Source organism: Cottoperca gobio, chromosome 7 (genome assembly GCF_900634415.1).
Source record: "Cottoperca gobio chromosome 7, fCotGob3.1, whole genome shotgun sequence".
Classification (NCBI taxonomy): domain Eukaryota; kingdom Metazoa; phylum Chordata; class Actinopteri; order Perciformes; family Bovichtidae; genus Cottoperca; species Cottoperca gobio.
The window spans coordinates 19788243-19809357 of record NC_041361.1 but is presented as its reverse complement, the minus strand read 5'-3'; the positions used below and the strand labels follow the sequence as shown (position 1 = coordinate 19809357).

The following is a 21115-nucleotide window of genomic DNA, read 5'->3' as shown; positions in this document are numbered from 1 at the left end:
ACTCTTATCTCCATGGTTCTGTGTTAATACTAATGTCATGAAGTCTGCTGTTTAAATAAAAGGCTTCTTATAGTCTGGTATTTCTAAAACAGATGAGTTTACCAAAACTTTATTTTCTTAAATAATTTGTCAGCTGTTTCATTCCCTATTATCTTACAAACTCTCTTCACCATATTTCTTCCTCATGACATTTACGATCGGACCCTCAGGAGCTTCTAGCTCCCTACACTGTTTAGACTAAACTCTCAGAAGATTCTATCTCCCTACTATTCGTCTGTCGACGATTATAGTCTTTCACAAAATGTCATGAGGTTTGAATATTTTTGGGAGAGGTGGGAACGGACAGCCATCCAAGAGGGAATCACGCCGGCCTTTTACAGAGGGATACAAAGAAGCCGTGACCGTGTGTGTTAAATGAGTTATGCTGACACTTCTTGACTAAAGTCTTTTATTATTATTTATTATTCTGAACGTAATCTATCATTAGCTGGTATTTTGCGGCTCTGTTCTGTTCTAATCATTTCTGTCTGCTCCAGAATTACACAAAAAGTCTACATATCTGTCATCCACACACTTATTAAACATGTTTTCTCAAAAACATATAAGAGACAGTTTTCTACACTTTACAATTCAGCCTCCATTAATTGACTATGATAGTGTGTGTGAATGCAGATATACGACCTGGTTCCGGAAGTGTGGATCCCCGTTGCTGGGGAGTCATGTTCTCTTGTCAGTCCTTTTTCTCACGTCAGTCCTTTTTCTCACGTCAGTCCTTTTTCTCACGTCAGTCCTTTTTCTCACGTCCGGTCTACAGTCTGGGGTTCTGGTTTCACCTTTTTCTTCTCTTTAGCTTTCCTCAATTCAATTGGATTTTAATTGTAATTTACCAATTTGTCTGCTGGTGCATGGTTTTAAATTTAGGTGCGCTTTAATTGCCGTCCTACAGGAGGTGGAGGTGTTTAAATTTTGTAAAGTTTCTATAAACTTTTAGTTGTAGTCTCAATTTTGTCCACCAGAGGCATTTAGCTATCAACCGGATGTGGGTTTTTTAAATTCCCCCCGGATGAAGAAGGATAGAAAATGGAGGTTTCTTTGTTCTAAATTTTCTCTCCTTCCAGTTTGGAGAAAACTCGCATTTTTGGTTTTAATCACTCGGTCACTACATCACTTATGCATTTTATTTCCACCAACACTGCTTCAGCATAAGACTCAAGGTTTAGTTTATCACAATTTACTCTCACATGCCTCGTAACATCACGTAAACGGAATTAGCGACCCAGCATCACGTGGCCACAGTAAGCTGGTCCTAATCTCTGAGGCCTTTCACAAAAACGTCTCCTTCTTTCACGTTTTTCCAACTTAAAACTACTTCACATACACTCCACGGTTCTCTTTGATTTCACAACCGTCCCCCAGTCAGTTAGAACAGTTTTCACCCGTTCTACAAACTCCAATGCATTAGCTAAATATCAACGCTAGCTTAGCCTCGCCTTAGGCCTGCTTTAGTCACACTTTACTCACAACAATACAACAATACACAAATCTTTACATGTTTTACACTATGCTTGCCGCAAAGAAGATGATATACAACATCTGAGACTATGAGGCGATCGTCATCGGTTCTCACGTAATTCAGGATTATAATCACTATCCTTCTTTGGTGAACAACACTAGCCTCTAATGCTAGGCTTCCCAGAAGTCTTTCAATTAAACTATACCTATCTGCCTTCCAAAGGACTTTTTTAACATTAAACTAACTAAGCTTTCTTAGCTACCTTCCAAAGGTGTTTTCGTATTAAACTACATTCAATGCAAGCTTACCATAAGCTTTATCCGGTACCAGCCCGGACACCCCCAGGGATTTGGTTGATTAAATATAAGTTCTCCTAGAACTCTAACCAGACTATGCTGGAGCTCTCCAAAAGCTTTTCATACATATCGTTAACATCATTAATATCTTCGATGCTTGCTCTTATCGCTTGTATTTCAACATTCAGGATTGCTTTTTATCGTTTAACAGCAGTTGTATTAGCTATGACCGTCGAACATTGTTGCTGGCATTCATTAATAAGTTTTCCTAGTCTACCTGCAGTGAATATTTGTTTTTAACCGGTGTTCACCCTCACCTGATCTTTTGCACGTGCAATGAATACCAGTCAACGATACTCGGCGATCGTTCTTCACTTCTCCTTTCGGGATGCCCACCCTAGGGACGCCAATTAAAGGGTAGGAAAAAGCTGAAGAACTCGGAGCTTAAAGGTCGAATCAAAACAGCAATCTCCTGATGTAATCTATATATTTATTTAACGCAATAAGTCAAACAAAGAAAATATTCTCAGCTGAGGACACATTTCGCGTCGCCGTTTCCATAGACCGCATGGCTCAAAAAGCCCCATCGTTACGGTCTCACGGCCCCGCTCCAGGTGTGCCCAAACATTTGAAAATTCGCATCTAATACATGGAGTAGGCGTTGACCTTCTCCTCATTGGTCCCAGTTTGGCGCCTACACGCTCCTCCGTCAGCAGTCCGGAATACATATTGATTGAGGTAGGACAAATACATGTGATAGTCTTTCCAGTGTGGATTAATGAAGATCAGGATTAATTTACCTGACAAAACACTGCTCCAGGATGTTCCCCTGTGTGTCAAACATGAAAAAAACATTGGGACAACCAAAGTAGGCCCAACATGTCCTAAATGTATCCGCCCTAGGGAGCACTCTAGGGCGAGTGTAATGCAGGTAGATCGCACACCGCTAAAAATAGTAATATATATATATTCCCCCAACGGAACCCCGCGCCAAGTTTTTGTCTTTTTCTTGCCTTGCGCGTTCACATTCACTCCTCCGCTCTGTTTCACTCCCACACACACACACCTACAGTCAGAGTGGAGGAAAGGAGAGGAGTGAACTACGCACCAGCACCCCGTCCGTACGTCCGTACGTCGCACAAAGCTCAGACAGCACCACCTGTCGCAGCATTTTGAATACAGGTAGATCACTTGGACCTGGTCATTTTAAAAGTAGCTCACAAGCCAAATAAGTGTGGGAACCCCTGATCTAGAGGATATATTTGACCAGCCTTAACCATTCAAAAAACTGTGCTTTAGTTGGGGATATGAATATATTTTCTGATATTTTCCCACAGAACATGTTAAGCTAATGCAAAGTTGCATTTAGATACAGTATGTTGCATAATGTATGTAGGTATTAGACAAAAAAATGTTGGAAGTGAGAGTGAAGTACTGACATTTTCTTTTGGGGTGTGACTGAGTTACGCCCTACAGCTCATTTATTGAGATACTACAGTGCATAGACTGGGAAGCCAACATGTATATCAAAGTTGTCGAAATGGGTTTCAACAGGTATCAACCGCTTCAATTCTCTCAGAGAGAAATCTTTTCTACTTTAACTTGTGTTTTTTTTTTCGAGGACCTTTTTTTAAAAGTTGAAACGTATAAAAAAAAGTGCAATAAATACCCTGACTGAACCTTGGTGATTATAGCATGGGATGAGCATTGAAGATAGTACAGTGGCCTCGAGCACCTACAAACTGTAGGCCTGAACGGATTAATTACAGGATTGTGGTATCAACAAATAACTCAACATTTAGTGTAATTCTTTACCCATGTATCCTTAGATCACGTTATTACTCACCTGATTTGTGCATGCGTGACATAATGCAACTCATTTTGGGTATTGCCCACTTCTATGGTCACATGCCTGGATCCTCTCACTGATTGCGTTACTGTATAGTTAAAGGGTCAATTCGTTATTTTGTCTCATCCCTAGTGGTATTTATCCATGCAGAAAGTTTTGGTTTGATTTTTACAGGATTTTATGTATCAGTCTCATCAGATTTCTGCCTCTAGCAGTGAATTACCAGAATTTCAGTGTTGTGCAGTTGCAGCATTACAGCATAGTGCAAACTTTTATGCCTTCAAGAATCCATGCACAAATGCATACATACAATGTATTTAAATGCATACATTCAAACATATGCAGGGTCAGAATATGTTTTTGCAAAACCAGCGAGATTTTGCCAATTTTAACTTTAGTTGATGCTCTAAATATTCACATTTGATCTATCCTGCAAGATGATGAAAAGCAGAAAATGCTGGATCAGCGAGTATAGGTCCCAACCCCATACTGCGATTTCTCCAACCGTGCATACCTCTCACAACGCAGTTCATTCACACAGCTAATCAAGTAAAAATGTCTTTGCCAACATGTTTTTGCTCCCCTGTCACCCCTGGCTCTGATGCCATTCCTCTACGAGCAACTGGGTGTGTCGAGCCACGATCACTTTACACTGTTACCTGTCTGACAGGCTGAGCTGCTCCATGCCGATCTACCTGCCTGCAAGTGCACCTTCCAGGATCCAGGTCATTCGAGAAGGGTTGAGGGGGAGGTGCAGAGGAGGTGGAGCTCACTGGGACCTCCTCCACAGTTGAAGGCAGATAAAAACCCATCACGGACAGGGAGAAGATACTTCGAGGGACTTGACTCTCCTCTTAGTGCGCTTCACTACTCCAAACCTCTCTATCTGCTCCTCCTTTTCTCTGTGAATTCTTCCCTTTCAGAGGAAACAATGGAGAGAAAATTGACATCCTATAGTACCAGCAGTCAAAGCCGTAGCGGCGGCGGCGGCGGCGGCGGCGGCAGCTTTGGAGGCAGTAGTAGTTTCAGCATGAGTGGTGGTGGTGGTGGTGGTGGTGGTGGTGGTGGTGGTCGCAGTAGAGGATTTTATTCCTCAAGATCTGTTCAGCTCAATACGTCAGTCCCAGTTGCGAGCAAAAGTAGCACAATTCTGAGGTCAAGCTTTGGAGGTGGTGGAGGTTATGGCTCTGGTGGTGGAGGTTATGGCTCTGGTGGTGGAGGTTATAGCTCTGGTGGTGGAAGTTATGGCTCTGGTGGTGGAGGTTATAGCTCTGGTGGTGGCGGGGGTTTCAGTGCCTATGGTAGTTATTGTGGTGGTGGTGGTGGTGGAGGTTTTGGAGGCGGTGGTATGGCACCCATCACAGCAGTCACATCCAACCAGAGCCTGCTGGCCCCCCTGAACCTTGAGATCGACCCCACCATCCAGACCGTAAAAACTCATGAGAAAGAGCAGATCAAGACTCTGAACAACCGCTTCGCCAGCTTCATTGACAAGGTGAGACGCCCTTTTCTATCAAAAGAATGTTAAAAAATCTTACATCTGATTTTACATACATGTCATATATTTAAATGCAGAGTTTCAGATATGTTTGATACTAGAATTTGGTTTAATAATAGATGTTGATTTGAATGAACTGGGGAACATGACATAATAGGAATAGATGTTGGATGCACTGCACAATACAGTTCATGCTATCAGTTTGTGCAAGCGTCAGTAGCTGCAACATACTTTTTCTAAGGGGCCACCTGGGCTCATTAAATATTACACAGCAATTGATACGAACCTGAATATTGTGCGCACCAAGGGCCTAGCTGATTCTCCTCTGAAAACGAATACTACCAAGAGCAATGGTATTAGTACGAATACAATTTTTCACTCGTCCAGAACTGCTGTGCAGGCAGCTCTGATCTCAACAGCAAAGCTGTGCATCAGCTAACATTTGCACAGACTCTGAAAGTAGACCACTGCGCCTTTAACTTCCCTTTCAGCATAATTGTCCCTTTGCCAGCTGTCTCTATCTAGAGTGTGAGGCAGGAAACACTAGAGAGATCATATCCAGTGACTGGTGGCTCTCAGTATGAGGGAAATAAGGGATCAGGTTATCAGGACTCACATGCTTCGAATGGTGTTGCAAAAAAGTGGACCCCATCTTAACTATTTGCAATGCATTGCATTATACAGAAGTCTTTGCATGAACTTTTGTCATTTACTTCATACGATGAGGGATGGCACTTTTTAATCACCCATCTATACTGTCATGTATGAATGAAGACCTCGTAAAAAAGACGAGAGTCATTTTCCCTCAGTCAGGAAAAAACAAGTGAACCACACCCATGAGAGAAAATGCTCAGTTAGCTTTCATACTAGAGTTCATACCACAACTCATCTGTCTTTACACGGCTTACGATTTTATGATTCAAAATGAAATACGGTGCAATTAAAGATTCAATCTACTCCAAGAAGTAATAATAGCAAAGTAAGGATCAAGTGTCGATGGAGCATTATAATTTGATATTTCAATGAAATAGAATTATTACACAAATAATATATCTCGAAAGCACTCAATCAATTTGACACTTTATATCTTCAGGCATGTAGCATTAATTACTGAGGACTGTGCAAGGCAAGTTCACTCAGTGAAAGTATGCATCCTGGAGGCGAGGGAGCGGGTGTTTAGGGAGGGGCAAGGCTGAGGTGTGGCTCGGTACACCTCACCTGACATGAGAAAAAAGAAAAAGCTTACACATACACACCCAAAATGGAGCTCCACCTTCTCTCAGTTTTAAAACCGGATGGCAGAGCACTGTACTCTGTGCCTCCCATGCATTTTCTGTCTCCCTAGGAAAAGGCTTTACAACTTGTTTCTCAGGATCATGTCAGATGTTCTCAATTAATGATCTCATTACAACAAGTACAGTTCAGCTACACCGCAGAGACACTGCATAGTGGAGTATGTCTAGGACATCTCTACCCCGAGGCGGTATTTTAGTAAAGAAGCTGCGAGCATTGTTGCACACAAGAGCTTTTTGTGTGGGAAAGTCACACACAGGTGTGGCTCGATGGATCACCTGAGGAAAGTAAAACAAAGAAGACAAACATCTTTGTTATCGCAGAGTGAGCATGCCTAATCACGAAGAAAAGCAACAGTAAATATAGTCTACTTATTTGCCTTTTTTATTTGTAGTTTGCTGAAAGCACAGACATCTATATATGTGGATTATTCACAGTGTGTTATGTAGTTCTATTATCTAATTAATTACATAATCTGATTAACTTGGTTTTGCAGTCTTATTCAAGTAATACCTCTTCCAAAGTGAGAGTGGATCTAAACATGAAATCATTTTTGCCTTTTAGGTCCGCTTCTTGGAGCAGCAGAACAAAATGCTGGAGACCAAGTGGAGCCTGTTGCAGGATCAGACCACCTCCCGCTCCAACATCGACGCCATGTTCGAGGCCTACATCGCCAACCTGCGCAGACAGTTGGACGGGCTCGGCAATGAGAGGGTTAAAATGGAGGGAGAGCTGAGGAACATGCAGGGACTGGTTGAGGACTTCAAGAACAAGTGAGTTAACACCAGCACAGGAAACCAAACACGTCCTTGAATGCGACAGCTGATCTACAATGGTTGAAACCAACAGTAATTTTCAATCAGCTAATTATTTCCATTGTTTGTGTCAGATATGAAGATGAAATCAACAAGCGTGCCAGTGTGGAGAACGAGTTTGTGCTCCTTAAGAAGGTGAGAGTTAATCTGCGACTATAAAGCTCAAACATCTCATTGGAATGCATTTTAGATGCTTTTTCATGCAATTTCAACTCTTATCTACACTCCATTCAAATCTTCTAATGTTCCACATCTCTCATACATTAGGAGTTTTGTACCACTTTTATTGCTCACTTTTCCAACTGGTTCATAGTCTTTCAACTGCTTCTTCATACAGATTAAAGCCAGCAATGCAGTTTAGCGTCAGCTTTTCAGCATCCAGCATTCACACCACAATTTCTTCAGGAATGGCCTTCTCTAGTTGCAATGAATTGCTGCTTTTTCTCTGACCCATCATCAATGCAGACCACCTTCTTCTCTACTTACAGGATGTAGATGGCGCCTACATGAACAAGGTTGAGCTGGAGGCCAAGGTTGATGCCCTTCAGGATGAGATTAACTTCCTCAGAGCTGTCTATGAGGCGGTAAGAAAAATGAACCACACCTCATTCCTATCATGTCTATTTCTTTGCTATAATTATTTTAGGGAAACACTTCTTAATTTACCTAACATTAACGGTAAAGATACAGAAAATAAATAGATATAGAACAGCTTTTACTCTCTTACTTTTTAATAACACATTTTAAATAAGACATATCTCTCTTGTGCAGGAACTGCGTGAGCTCCAGGGACAGATCAAGGACACTTCAGTCATTGTGGTGATGGACAACAGCCGCGACCTGGACATGGACTCCATTGTTGCTGAAGTCAGGGCACAGTATGAGGACATCGCCAACAAGAGCAAGCTAGAAGCTGAAACATGGTATCAGCAGAAGGTAGGTAGAGAGAGAGAACCAACAGCTCCAATATGACATACACATATTCTGCAATGACAAATAATAGTGTAGCGGACATGTGGAATCTGTAATAACAATATTTTTTTTATCTTATTCCTTCAGTTCCAGGAGATGCAGAGCAGTGCAGGCTCAGCCGGAGAAGACATTCGCAACACCAAGAGTGAGATCGCTGAGCTCAACCGCATGATTAGCCGCCTCCAGAACGAGATTGAGTCAGTCAAGGGACAGGTAAACTCACAGCTACTTGTATAAATGTATGTTAAAAAGCAGATGCTGAACATTTTGAATGGTAAAAATCACTTCTGAAGCGTCTGCTGACTTTCCAACCTCTCAGCGTGTCAACCTGGAGGCCCAGATCGCTGAGGCTGAGGAGCGCGGTGAGTTGGCTGTGAAGGATGCCAAGATCCGCATCAAAGACCTGGAGGAAGCTCTCCAGAGAGCGAAACAGGACATGGCCCGCCAGGTCCGCGAGTACCAGGAGCTCATGAACGTCAAGCTGGCTCTGGATATTGAGATCGCCACCTACAGAAAACTTTTGGAAGGAGAGGAAAGCAGGTAAAAACTTAGTTGTTTTGCATTCACACATAGTTTAAAATCCTGAAACTCTAAGGGAGTGCAGTGTATGACATTGTGCAGGGCAAAGCTAAGATTGCTCATTTATGTTCCTCTCGGCAGAATTGGTGAAAGCGGCGGAAATGCAACCATCCACATACAGTCCTCAAGCTCCGGTATGTATCAACATATGTCTTTACAATACAAGTAATTTCTAAGCCCGTTCATGAAAATATAAAAGTGAAAATGAGATAACCTTCAGTAAAGCTATCAGTTTGGTTGACAAGTTTTAATGGAAATTCTTATTCCTGCCATCTCATCAGAAAATGTCTTATTTTCATCAACAGGCGGCGGCTTTGGCGGCGGCGGCGGCGGTGGCTTTGGCGGCGGCGGCGGTGGCTTTGGCGGCGGCGGTGGCTTTGGCGGCGGCGGCGGTGGCTTTGGCGGCGGCGGCGGTGGCGGCCGTGGCAGCATTAGTGCTGGCTACAGCAGCGGCTACAGCAGTGGTGGCGGCGGAGTTAGCTACGGCGGCGGTGGCGGCGGCGGCGGCAGCAGCGGCGGCATGATTTACTCAAAAGTGAGCAGTAGTACCTCATCCAGCCGTGGTTATTAAAAACAGCAGTTGTCTTTCTCTCCATTCTTCTTCTTCCCACATTTTGTTCTCCTCATCTTGTACCTCCCCTCTCCCTGACCTCACTCACAAAAGCTTCAATAAACCTCAATCATCTCTCTCCATGGAGACACAGCAGCCTGACCAGTTTCACCTCACAGATCCATGTAATGGTACAGCTCTCTTTGGCACAACATACCAACAGAGAGTCAGAGATTACATCAAAATACAAATCGAGGCAGAGAAGTTATTAGAGCAGAAACAAAGAGCAGCAGAAATGTGAGTCAGTCCTCTCTGCCTTTGATCAGTCAGCCTGGCTGTCTTTTGGTTGCTGGATCCGCTGTCATGCAGACAAGAGGATACTTGTAGTGTTATGACAACGTATCCTTACAAGGCAAAACTCATTGCACACAAAAAGCAAACAGCAGCTACTAGATTTGTACAGAAGATGGTCCGGATGTAGATGTTCATGAATTTATAAAGCACACCTGGCATCCACCCTTCTTTTCTGCAATGTCTTCTCTGTTGTCTTACATCTGTCATTTTGCTGTGCATTTTAAAATCATCAAAAGCAGCCACATATAAACACTTTCATTATTGTTTTTTGGGATCCTCTTTTTCTTCTCCAGTTCTGAGATAAAATGAGGTCTCCAATGCTGTTTTGATCCTGCTTTACTTCCATTTCCACTCTGAATAAAAAAGAAACATGGATAAGGCTGACTGGGACAACCAGATTTTGTAACACCCAAACGTCCGAAATAAATCTGATTTCGTAGCCATCATGGCAGTTTTGTTTCCTCTTATTGATTTTTTTTGAGTACTCTTTTTGTGTAACTTTTGAGAAATACAAATAACGTGGGTTTATAATTGACACATATAAGTATAAGTATGTGTACATATACCAGGAATGTGACATTGTGTTGCTCTCCAGGTACCTAAATAATAGAAATAGAAATACAGCCAAAAGAAAAACATGGACAAAAAAGCTGAACACAGGAAAACAAAGATTTAGTTATTATGTACATACAAGGGAATGAAGAGAAATATATATATATATATATATATGTATATGTGTATATATATATGTATATGTGTATATATGTATATATATATATATATATATATATATATATATATATATATATATATATATATATATATATATATATATAATATATATATATATATATATATGTATATGTCAAATCAAATCAAATCAAATTTATTTGTATAGCCCAATATCACAAATTATACATTTGTCTCAGTGTGCTTTACAGACTGTACAGGTTACGACATCCTCTGTCCTTAGACCCTCACATCGCACAAGGAAAAACTTCCTAAAAGAAACCCCAAAATTAAAGGGGAAAAAATGGAAGAAACCTCAGGGAGAGCAACTGAGGAGGGATCCCTCTCCCAGGACGGACAGACGTGCAATAGCTGTCGTGTGTACAGGATAAACAACATAGTACAAATACAACATTTGACAGAAATTATGTTGTGTTGGAAAAAAAAGAAATAGAAAGTTTGGATGAATCCAGGAAAATGTCAATAAGGCTTCCCGGTGTCCAGCAGGACCAGGTCAGCAGGCGCTGTCACGATTCATGATCCTGACGTAAACTTTATCAGTGGCAACCTGCCACATGAGAGACAGACACTCCGGGGATGATACCCCGGATGGTGAGTTAGTAACATACATTTACATAAATGCATACAGATAGAGAGGGAGAAGAAGAGAGAGGGAGAGAAGGAAGAGAGCAGGGAGGTGTCCCCCGGCAGTCTAAGCCTATAGCAGCATAACTAGGGGCTGATCCAGGGCAAACCTGAGCAAGCCCTAACTATAAGCTTTATCAAAAAGGAAAGTCTTTAGCTTACTCTTAAATGTGGAGAGTGTGTCTGCCTCCCGAACACAAACTGGAAGCTGGTTCCACTGGAGAGGAGCTTGATAGCTGAAGGCTCTGGCTCCCATTGTACTCTTAGAGACTCTAGGAACCACAAGTAACCCTGCAGTCTGGGAGCGTAATGCTCTAGTTGGTTTATAAGGGTACTAGGAGAGCGGGAAGGAGCGGGAGGGAGAGAGAGGGAGAGGGAGAGAGAGAGAGACAGAGAGAGAGAAGAGAGAGAGAGAGAGAGAAGAGAGAGAGAGAGAGAGAGAGAGAGAGAGAGAGAGAGAGAGACAGAGACAGAGAGAGAAGAGAGAGGACAGAGGAGACAGAGAGAGACAGAGAGAGAGAGAGAGAGACAGAGACAGAGACAGAGACAGAGAGAGAGAGACAGAGACAGAGACAGAAAGAGAGACAGAGACAGAGACAGAGACAGAGACAGAGAGAGGAGAGAGAGGAGAGAGAGAGACAGAGACAGAGAGAGAGAGAGACGACAGAGGACAGAGAGAGAGAGAGAGAGAGAGAGAGACACAAGAGAGAGAGAGAGAGGACAGAGAGAGACAGGAGAGAGAGAGGAGACAGAGAGAGAGAGACAGAGAGAGACAGAGAGAGAGACAGAGAGAGACAGAGAGAGACAGAGAGAGAGAGAGAGAGAGAGAGAGACAGAGAGAGAGAGAGACAGAGAGAGAGAGGAGACAGAGAGAGAAGGAGACAGAGAGAGGAGACAGAGAGAGAAGGAGACAGAGAAGGAGACAGAGAGAGAGAGAGAGAGAGAGATAGAATATATAGATATAATATACATATAGAAAGATAGAGATAATATAAGATAAGAGACAGATATAGAGAGAATATGAAGAATAGATACAAAATATATAGATAGAGATAGACAATACATAGAGATAGAATAGAGATAACATAGACAGATATTAGGAGAGATATACACATACAGATAATATATATATAATACATATACATATAATATATATATATTATACATATACAGATATATATAATATATAACATACATATACAGATATATATATACACATATACAATATATATATATAATACATAATAGATAGAGATATATATATATATACACATAAATATATAATATATATACAGATATATTTAAAATAAGATATATATATATAATAATATATCAATATCTATCATATATATATAATTATAATACATATAGATAAATCATACATATAACAAATACATATATATATATATAATATATATATATATATATCATATACACATATATTATATATATATAATATATATATATATATATACACACACATATATATATATATATACATATAAATATCTATACTTTATATATATGTCCCCAAAGGGGCAATTTGTGATTTTTGACCAGTCAATAATAAACATAATATAGACACAATTAAAACACAGAACAGAGAAAACAAATCAAATACATATATATATATATATATATATATATATATATATATATATATATGGCCCCTGGCCCCTGGTGGAGAGGTTTGTGTGTCCCTATGAACCTGAAGCTGTGTTGTCTGGAGCCTAGTGCTCCTGGTAGGGTCTACTAAGGCAAATTGGGCTCAGGCGAGGGGCCAGACTAAGGATGGTTCAAAAACGACTTCATGGAAAAAAGTGAAAGGAAAGGAGAGAGGAAAGAGGAAGCCCGGGGCCCCCGTCTGGAGCCAGGCCCAGAGGGAGGGCCCGACAGCGAGCGCCTGGTGGCCGGGTTTACCACGTAGCCCGGTCGGGCACAGCCCGAAGAAGCTACGTGGTGCCTCCCATCCATCCATCCTGTGGGCCCACCACTCATGGGAAAAACCGCTGGGGTCGGGTGCGCTGTCACACGGGTGGCAGTGATGGTCAGGGACCTCGACGGACCAGACCCGGGCAGCAGAGGCTGGCTCTGGGGATATGGAACGTCACCTCTCTGTGGGGGAAGGAGCCGGAACTAGTGCGGGAGGTGGATCGCTACCAGTTGGATCTGGTGGGGCTTACCTCCACGCACAGTCTTGGCTCTGGAACCGTACTCCTGGATAGTGGTTGGACTCTATTCTTCTCCGGAAGTTGCCCAAGGTGTGAGGCGTTGGGCCTGGGTGGGGATACTCACTAGCCCCCGGCTGAGCGCCGCTACGTTGGAGTTTACCCCAGTGGACGAGAGGGTCGCCTCCCTACGCCTTCGGGTTATGGGGGGGAAAACTCTGACTGTTGTTTGTGCCTATGCCCCAAACCGCAGTTCGCAGTATTCGGCCTTCTTGGAGACCCTGAATGGAGCCCTGCAGGGGGCTCCAATAGGGGACTCCGTAGTCTTGCTGGGAGACTTCAACGCACACGTGAGAAACGATGAGAAAGGGCCTCCCTGATCTAAACCGGAACGGTTGTTTGTTGTTGGACTTCTGTGCTAGTCATGGAATGGCCATAACAAACACCATGTTCGAACATAAGGATGCTCATAAGTGTACGTGGTACCAGAGCACCCTAGGCCAAAGGTCAATGATCGATTTTGTAATCGTATCATCTGATCTGAGGCCGCATGTTTTGGACACTCGGGTGAAGAGAGGGGTGGAACTGTTGACTGATCACCATCTGGTGGCGAGTTGGATCAAGGGGTGGGCGAAGACTCAGGACAGACCTGGTAAACCCAAACGGGTAGTGCGGGTGAACTGGGAACGTCTGGAGGAAGCCCCTGTCCTGGGGATCTTTAACTCACACCTCCGGCAGAGCTTTTCAGACATCCCTGTGGAGGTTGGGGGCATTGAACATGAGTGGGCGATGTTCAAAACCTCTATTGCTGAAGCTGCGGTGATGAGCTGTGGTCTCAAGGTCTTAGGTGCCTCAAGGGGCGGTAACCCTCGAACACCGTGGTGGACCCCGATGGTCAGGGAAGCCGTCCAACTGAAGAAGGAGTCCTTCCGGGTTATGTTATCCGGGAGGACTCCGGAAACAGTTGCAGGGTATCGAAGGACTAGTAGGGCGGCAGCTTCTGCCGTGTCAGAGGCAAAGCAGCGGGTGTGGGAGAAGTTCGGAGAAGCTATGTAGAAACAGCATCTGCGTTCAGTTTTAAATTCTTTTTGAATCTCATTTCCTTTGCAAGCATAGTTTGTTCGAAACACGATCTCTCAAAGTGCCCACAAATCGTCAGTTTCATCGACGCACTGGTCTTGTCCATAAACGCGACATTTTATCATCTTTTAGCCACTAAAAGCTAGATGTGGAGACGGCCCCACATGCCCATATAACACATCGCTTGCCAAGTATTCTTGCCGATCGATTGTTGTCCATTCTTTATCATAATAATTGACATTAGTCTTTGCTGGACGCTTCAACGCAGACAAACACTGGCGGCTGTGTTCTACTTGTGACGTCATTGCCCGAACATTGCCGAAGTGGATGTTCCCGGCGCAGCGACCGATTGTTGTTAGCGGAAGTCATTTTTATGCTGTTATGATCGTGATTTATTATGAATACATCAATGATAAAAATATATATATGGCACATTTCACAATAGAAATGCAACCTCTATCATATACCAAGCCCAATAACACTGATAAAATATCATTTCGTAGGCTCTCCAAACTGACATCAAAGAACTAGCAGCGACGGAGGCTGACTGTTCGCCCTCACCTCGCCTGCGTCTTGGCCAAAAAGTCTGACTCTCGCTCATCACTTTATTGAAGATGCCCATGTTGTGCGAAAATATACATGTATTGGAATCATCAGATGAGATGAAAAATGAAAAGAGCATCTGTGTGTGTCCTCTTGACTTTAGAAGTTTGCTTGTTTTTCTCACTGTCCGTTTGTCTTCTCATACACTGATTTGCTTAAGCTGAACAGCCAATCAGAGTGATATCTCTCACCGACGAGGGGCCGAATAGTGGCAACAGTGTGACACACACCGCAAAAACTAGGGCAACAGACGCTCACCAATGGCCCGACATTGGCCGACGCTCAACAATCGGCTTGTTGTGTCAGGGGCTCTAGTGCCCCAATTGGCACCAAAATGTCAGAGCATTTTATTTCTAGTAGTTTTATTGCATAATTGTGTTGAGTGTGGTGCCTGTTGTAGTTAATTTACAATGTACTGGATGTGGTTAATATATTTGGGCAAAGCTATTTGACCAGAAAAGTTAGCTTCATTGTTTCTCAGTTTCTGATCCTTCAGTCCACACAAAGCTTATACATATTCTGTTCGATCAGCCATTCAGAGTCAGCTGTGAGTTAAACCTGGTCACACCCACATGATCAACGTAGATTTAAAGAAGCCTTTACACACTGCACAGTAGATACAAACTACAATAACTATACTATATTGCAAGATGTGTTAAAGTTCAGGTGATTTAGGCATAAAAAAAAGGTCAACTTCCAACAGAATATCTACAAGATCCCATGCAACATTCATGTCGCTCCAGCAGGCCCCCCTAATAAGCAACAGATTATTCATGTGTCCCGTCTCCTGAGGAGTATTCATGCTTCTCCACACAGGTGGAACTGTATTGTTGCTGGCCATTATTAGTGCACCTACCACGCCTCTGTTTTGGCAATAGGTAGTTGCCTGAAGATGTTCAACTGTACAATGAGAAGTGTAAATCTGAAACAAAGCAAATAGATCAATACAGGGGAAACTTTTCCAAAAGGGTATTTGTTTAAAACACCCTAAAAAAAATCTGGTCATTACTTGTGTTCAAGAGATGACATTGTGCTCTCCAGTATTCAACAGGTTTGACATACCTCGATCCATAGTGCATGACTAAATAGATATCGTTGTCCTGGCAACAAAATAAAATAATTACAATTTTTTACCACAGCATGATACTCGAGGACGCTGTCAAGTATGATGCCAGAAACAATAAAGTATCAAATCAGAAAATATTACATATTACAATATATATTATGCTTAGTTTGCACATGAAAGTAGCAAGTATTGCACCTCAGAATCCTCATTTAATTACTCTGTCTTCTCAGCCATTCCTCTTGCCAAGTTTCAGTGGAGTAAACTCCCGTCTCAGGGTTGGTTCTCACAGAGAAAATGAGCTTGTGAACATTCCACAACATGCGCTGACTAGAAAGTCTGAAATGTCACCTGTCATATCATGTGAGATCAAATGCAATCCTGGACCAGATGTTTTAGTGTCACTGCCTTTAAGGAAAGGTTAGAAGCGTGAAAAATAATGTTATTTATTGTGGTGACTGGGAGTTTTTCTGAAAAGGTTAAAAATGTCAGAGGGTGAGGCCCTTATCTGACACATTAATTTCTGGTTCTGAAGCAGAGATCTGTTCATACTGTATATGCAGAGAGAATGTACCCATGAATGTTTTATAGCTTTTCTATACAGTTAATCATATTATTTACACTTTTACAAATACTATATGTTTCAAGTTGTGGACACATACATGTTTAGTGTTACAGTGCAGACATATTACATAACATCGTGTTAACATGACAGTTGTTCAAGGCTTCAACTTTGTGTAAGATGAGGTAGCTGTGAGGTTATTTTAATTTTTAGCAAAAGGTTCAACTGTCTACCAAACTGTGGGTGTTATTTCCCCCACTGTTTCTGATCAATTAATCCACCTCACACTGTTGCTGACACTTTTTTAAACTTTTGTTGCCTAAACTTTTGTTGTTGTTTTGTTGCGTAAACCTAACATAAAGCCACGTTGAATGTTTATTTTGAAAAGACACTGTATGCCTGTAACAGGTGGAAACTGTAAGTTACCTGTTAACACAGAAGTTTATTTTGACAAGACACTTTGAATGTAATGAGCGAAAACTATCACGACATCTCTGACACATCCAAAAACTGATGCTAGAGGGTTACCTAGAGCGTCACAGTTTGAAGCGTAGGACCACTGACCAAGCCATCGGTATTTGACAAATTGGAATGAGAATGTTTTGCCCTTGAATCTGCACCAAATGTTTTACCCAACAACTCCCCAAACTTAAAGTTGAATAACAAGATAGGTTGAATGTTAGATTGCCATCATGGTCATTACCAAGTATCAGTTTAGGCCTAGTTACCCTTCATCTTTAGATTTGAAAGCATGACTGGATCTCATTGTCTTTGTACGGCAATGGGACCAAAAGTATTAAAGTACTCAGATCAAAGCATGCTAAGTGCTCAATAGTTAGAAATTAATGCATTTCATAGACTTAAAGTAGATGACCGTGTTGCACAATCAATTCATGGTTTGGATACATTTTCCCGGTAACCTCCCCTCTTCAATTAACTGAATAAAACCAGGCCTGCCAAGTCTGAAAACATCCTCACTGCGCTCAGCACCAACCGACACATGCAGCATACCACGTTCTGCTCACTTGCTAGTGGAAAGTGATGTCTGCTGGCTGTGTTTTGCCATACCTCTATTTTATGTTGATGACTATGCAATTTTCCCTTGAGTCAACGCTTTGTGCTACTAAGTGGCCAGTAAATTGTGCCCTGAGACTGGATTTTCTTCTGATGGGTCTCACTGATCATTGAGGCCAACCAGGACTCGATAAATGCAAAGCGGCAATCTTTCCCTCCAGGACAGTCTTTCTCAAAGAGTGGTCCCCTAGTGGTCCGCGAGTATATTGGTAAAATGTCACGTTTTAAATTCATTTATAATAATAATAATTAATTTTATTTATAGAGCGCTTTTAAAAGGTACTCAAATACGCTTATAAGTTCAAAGTGTTTCTCAAACTGTTTAAAAAAGACTAGTATAGAGTGTAGCATAGATGTAGCCTAGTTATGCAGCTATGTGTAGAGCTTCGATCGTAAAACGAACCTACGCAGCTGCGTAGCTACGTAGGTTCGTTTTACGTGATTACGTCATAAATGATCTGCGCGGTCAATTTGAGCGGACAAGATGGATCGATGGCTAAAGACAGGGTCAGTTAAAAGAAAATTAAATGAACAATCTGACACGGCAGGCAAGGTGCTGGTCCTGATGCAGGTGATTCAGCAGCTTCAAGTGCTTCAGCTGCAGCAACAAGTCATTGTGTGTGCGTTACTGAGTCCCAGGAGAGTGGTTCGCCGTCCAACTACCTACCACCCGGCTGAAAGCTGTGAAACTCGGCTTGAACGTGGAAAGTCCAGCGCTAAAGTGAAAAGAAAATATCACAGCGACTACATAAGATTTGGACTGGAGATGAAGAGGATCCTAATCCACACTGTGTTTTGTGCTACGAGTCGTTGGCGAACGAGGCTATGTTTACGCCAAAGCCAGTTTTTCACACGATGAGTCGACTGATATCGGGAATGAGGCAAATCTGCTGTGTTTTGTAAGGTACATTTATGCTACATTTAATAATTAACTTGTGTTTATTGTTAAATTCCTGTTAAACTTGGACCTGCAACCATAGTGTTACTGTATTTTATTTTTGAAAATCCACAGCGGAAGTTTGTGTCGTACTAAATGTGGTGCATTTTGTGTATCTTGCTGAGGGTAAGTTCACTCTGACACTCAGTAATAAACTCAGTAATAAATGTAGTCTACGTTTCATTTGATGTGTAAAATCTATCAGCATTTACCGTTGTTGGAAAAAAATATACTTAAATAAACCCACGAAGTCAGGACCAAAATAAGAGTTTTAATCAATATTTTTGCAAGAAAGAGCAGAGTTATACATAAAAAAAGATGTACAAACTCTCACACGTAAGCTTGTAAGACTGCCGTGTGCTGCTCAGAGGAGTGAATCCTCTGCTGCGGTATTTATACTGAATTCAAAAGTCAGGAGGTAGTTCAGGTCAGTCCCTCTTTTGTTTACACAACATGGTGGTTTGCAGAAGAGACAGATGGTCTTCTTATCTGGAGTTAAATCGCATATGAACGAAATGCTTGTAGAATCCGTATTTGTATTTGTATTGTTGATTTAATGTGTGAGCGAGCGATATAGAGAAGGTCACATGAAGCTCATTATTAGGCTGTCATTTGTAATATATTGTTGGAGTGGTAAGCAGGCCTATTGTTTTTGGATATTTGGAGAGTTAGGTGGTCCGTGAGTGTTTTTTTTATTGGTTAAGTGGTCCTTGGTCTGAAAAAGTTTGAGAAACACTGCTCCAGGATGTTCCCCTGTGTGTCAAACATGAAAAAAACAGTTGGGACAACCAAAGTAGGCCCAACATGTCCTAAATGTATCCGCCCTAGGGAGCACTCTAGGGCGAGTGTAATGCAGGTAGATCGCACACCGCTAAAAATAGTAATATATATATTCCCCCAACGGAACCCCGCGCCAAGTTTTTGTCTTTTTCTTGCCTTGCGCGTTCACATTCACTCCTCCGCTCTGTTTCACTCCCACACACACACACCTACAGTCAGAGTGGAGGAAAGGAGAGGAGTGAACTACGCACCAGCACCCCGTCCATACGTCCGTACGTCGCACAAAGCTCAGACAGCACCACCTGTCGCAGCATTTTGAATACAGGTAGATCACTTGGACCTGGTCATTTTAAAAGTAGCTCACAAGCCAAATAAGTGTGGGAACCCCTGATCTAGAGGATATATTTGACCAGCCTTAACCATTCAAAAAACTGTGCTTTAGTTGGGGATATGAATATATTTTCTGATATTTTCCCACAGAACATGTTAAGCTAATGCAAAGTTGCATTTAGATACAGTATGTTGCATAATGTATGTAGGTATTAGACAAAAAAATGTTGGAAGTGAGAGTGAAGTACTGACATTTTCTTTTGGGGTGTGACTGAGTTACGCCCTACAGCTCATTTATTGAGATACTACAGTGCATAGACTGGGAAGCCAACATGTATATCAAAGTTGTCGAAATGGGTTTCAACAGGTATCAACCGCTTCAATTCTCTCAGAGAGAAATCTTTTCTACTTTAACTTGTGTTTTTTTTTTCGAGGACCTTTTTTTAAAAGTTGAAACGTATAAAAAAAAGTGCAATAAATACCCTGACTGAACCTTGGTGATTATAGCATGGGATGAGCATTGAAGATAGTACAGTGGCCTCGAGCACCTACAAACTGTAGGCCTGAACGGATTAATTACAGGATTGTGGTATCAACAAATAACTCAACATTTAGTGTAATTCTTTACCCATGTATCCTTAGATCACGTTATTACTCACCTGATTTGTGCATGCGTGACATAATGCAACTCATTTTGGGTATTGCCCACTTCTATGGTCACATGCCTGGATCCTCTCACTGATTGCGTTACTGTATAGTTAAAGGGTCAATTCGTTATTTTGTCTCATCCCTAGTGGTATTTATCCATGCAGAAAGTTTTGGTTTGATTTTTACAGGATTTTATGTATCAGTCTCATCAGATTTCTGCCTCTAGCAGTGAATTACCAGAATTTCAGTGTTGTGCAGTTGCAGCATTACAGCATAGTGCAAACTTTTATGCCTTCAAGAATCCATGCACAAATGCATACATACAATGTATTTAAATGCATACATTCAAACATATGCAGGGTCAGAATATGTTTTTGCAAAACCAGCGAGATTTTGCCAATTTTAACTTTAGTTGATGCTCTAAATATTCACATTTGATCTATCCTGCAAGATGATGAAAAGCAGAAAATGCTGGATCAGCGAGTATAGGTCCCAACCCCATACTGCGATTTCTCCAACCGTGCATACCTCTCACAACGCAGTTCATTCACACAGCTAATCAAGTAAAAATGTCTTTGCCAACATGTTTTTGCTCCCCTGTCACCCCTGGCTCTGATGCCATTCCTCTACGAGCAACTGGGTGTGTCGAGCCACGATCACTTTACACTGTTACCTGTCTGACAGGCTGAGCTGCTCCATGCCGATCTACCTGCCTGCAAGTGCACCTTCCAGGATCCAGGTCATTCGAGAAGGGTTGAGGGGGAGGTGCAGAGGAGG

The 21115-nt window shown here is 42.0% G+C and overlaps 1 protein-coding gene across 1 annotated transcript; it reads left to right on the top strand.

The window, feature by feature from the left end:
* The first annotated feature begins 4421 nt into the window (after positions 1-4421).
* LOC115010686 (keratin, type II cytoskeletal cochleal-like) lies at positions 4422-10163 on the top strand. The gene is made up of 9 exons (XM_029435395.1): positions 4422-5153; positions 7014-7222; positions 7339-7399; positions 7753-7848; positions 8036-8200; positions 8324-8449; positions 8556-8776; positions 8897-8943; positions 9121-10163. Exons 1-9 carry the CDS (start codon positions 4590-4592, stop codon positions 9384-9386), a joined length of 1755 nt encoding a protein of 584 aa, XP_029291255.1. The 5' UTR covers positions 4422-4589; the 3' UTR covers positions 9387-10163.
* The last annotated feature ends 10952 nt before the right edge of the window (positions 10164-21115 follow it).

Coding starts and splice junctions, on each gene's coding strand:
- LOC115010686 (XM_029435395.1), top strand. CDS start 4,590: ATGGAGAGAAAATTGACATCCTATAGTACCAGCAGTCAAAGCCGTAGC. Junction 5,154..7,013: donor TCGCCAGCTTCATTGACAAG/GTGAGACGCCCT, acceptor TTTGCCTTTTAG/GTCCGCTTCTTGGAGCAGCA. Junction 8,450..8,555: donor TTGAGTCAGTCAAGGGACAG/GTAAACTCACAG, acceptor CCAACCTCTCAG/CGTGTCAACCTGGAGGCCCA.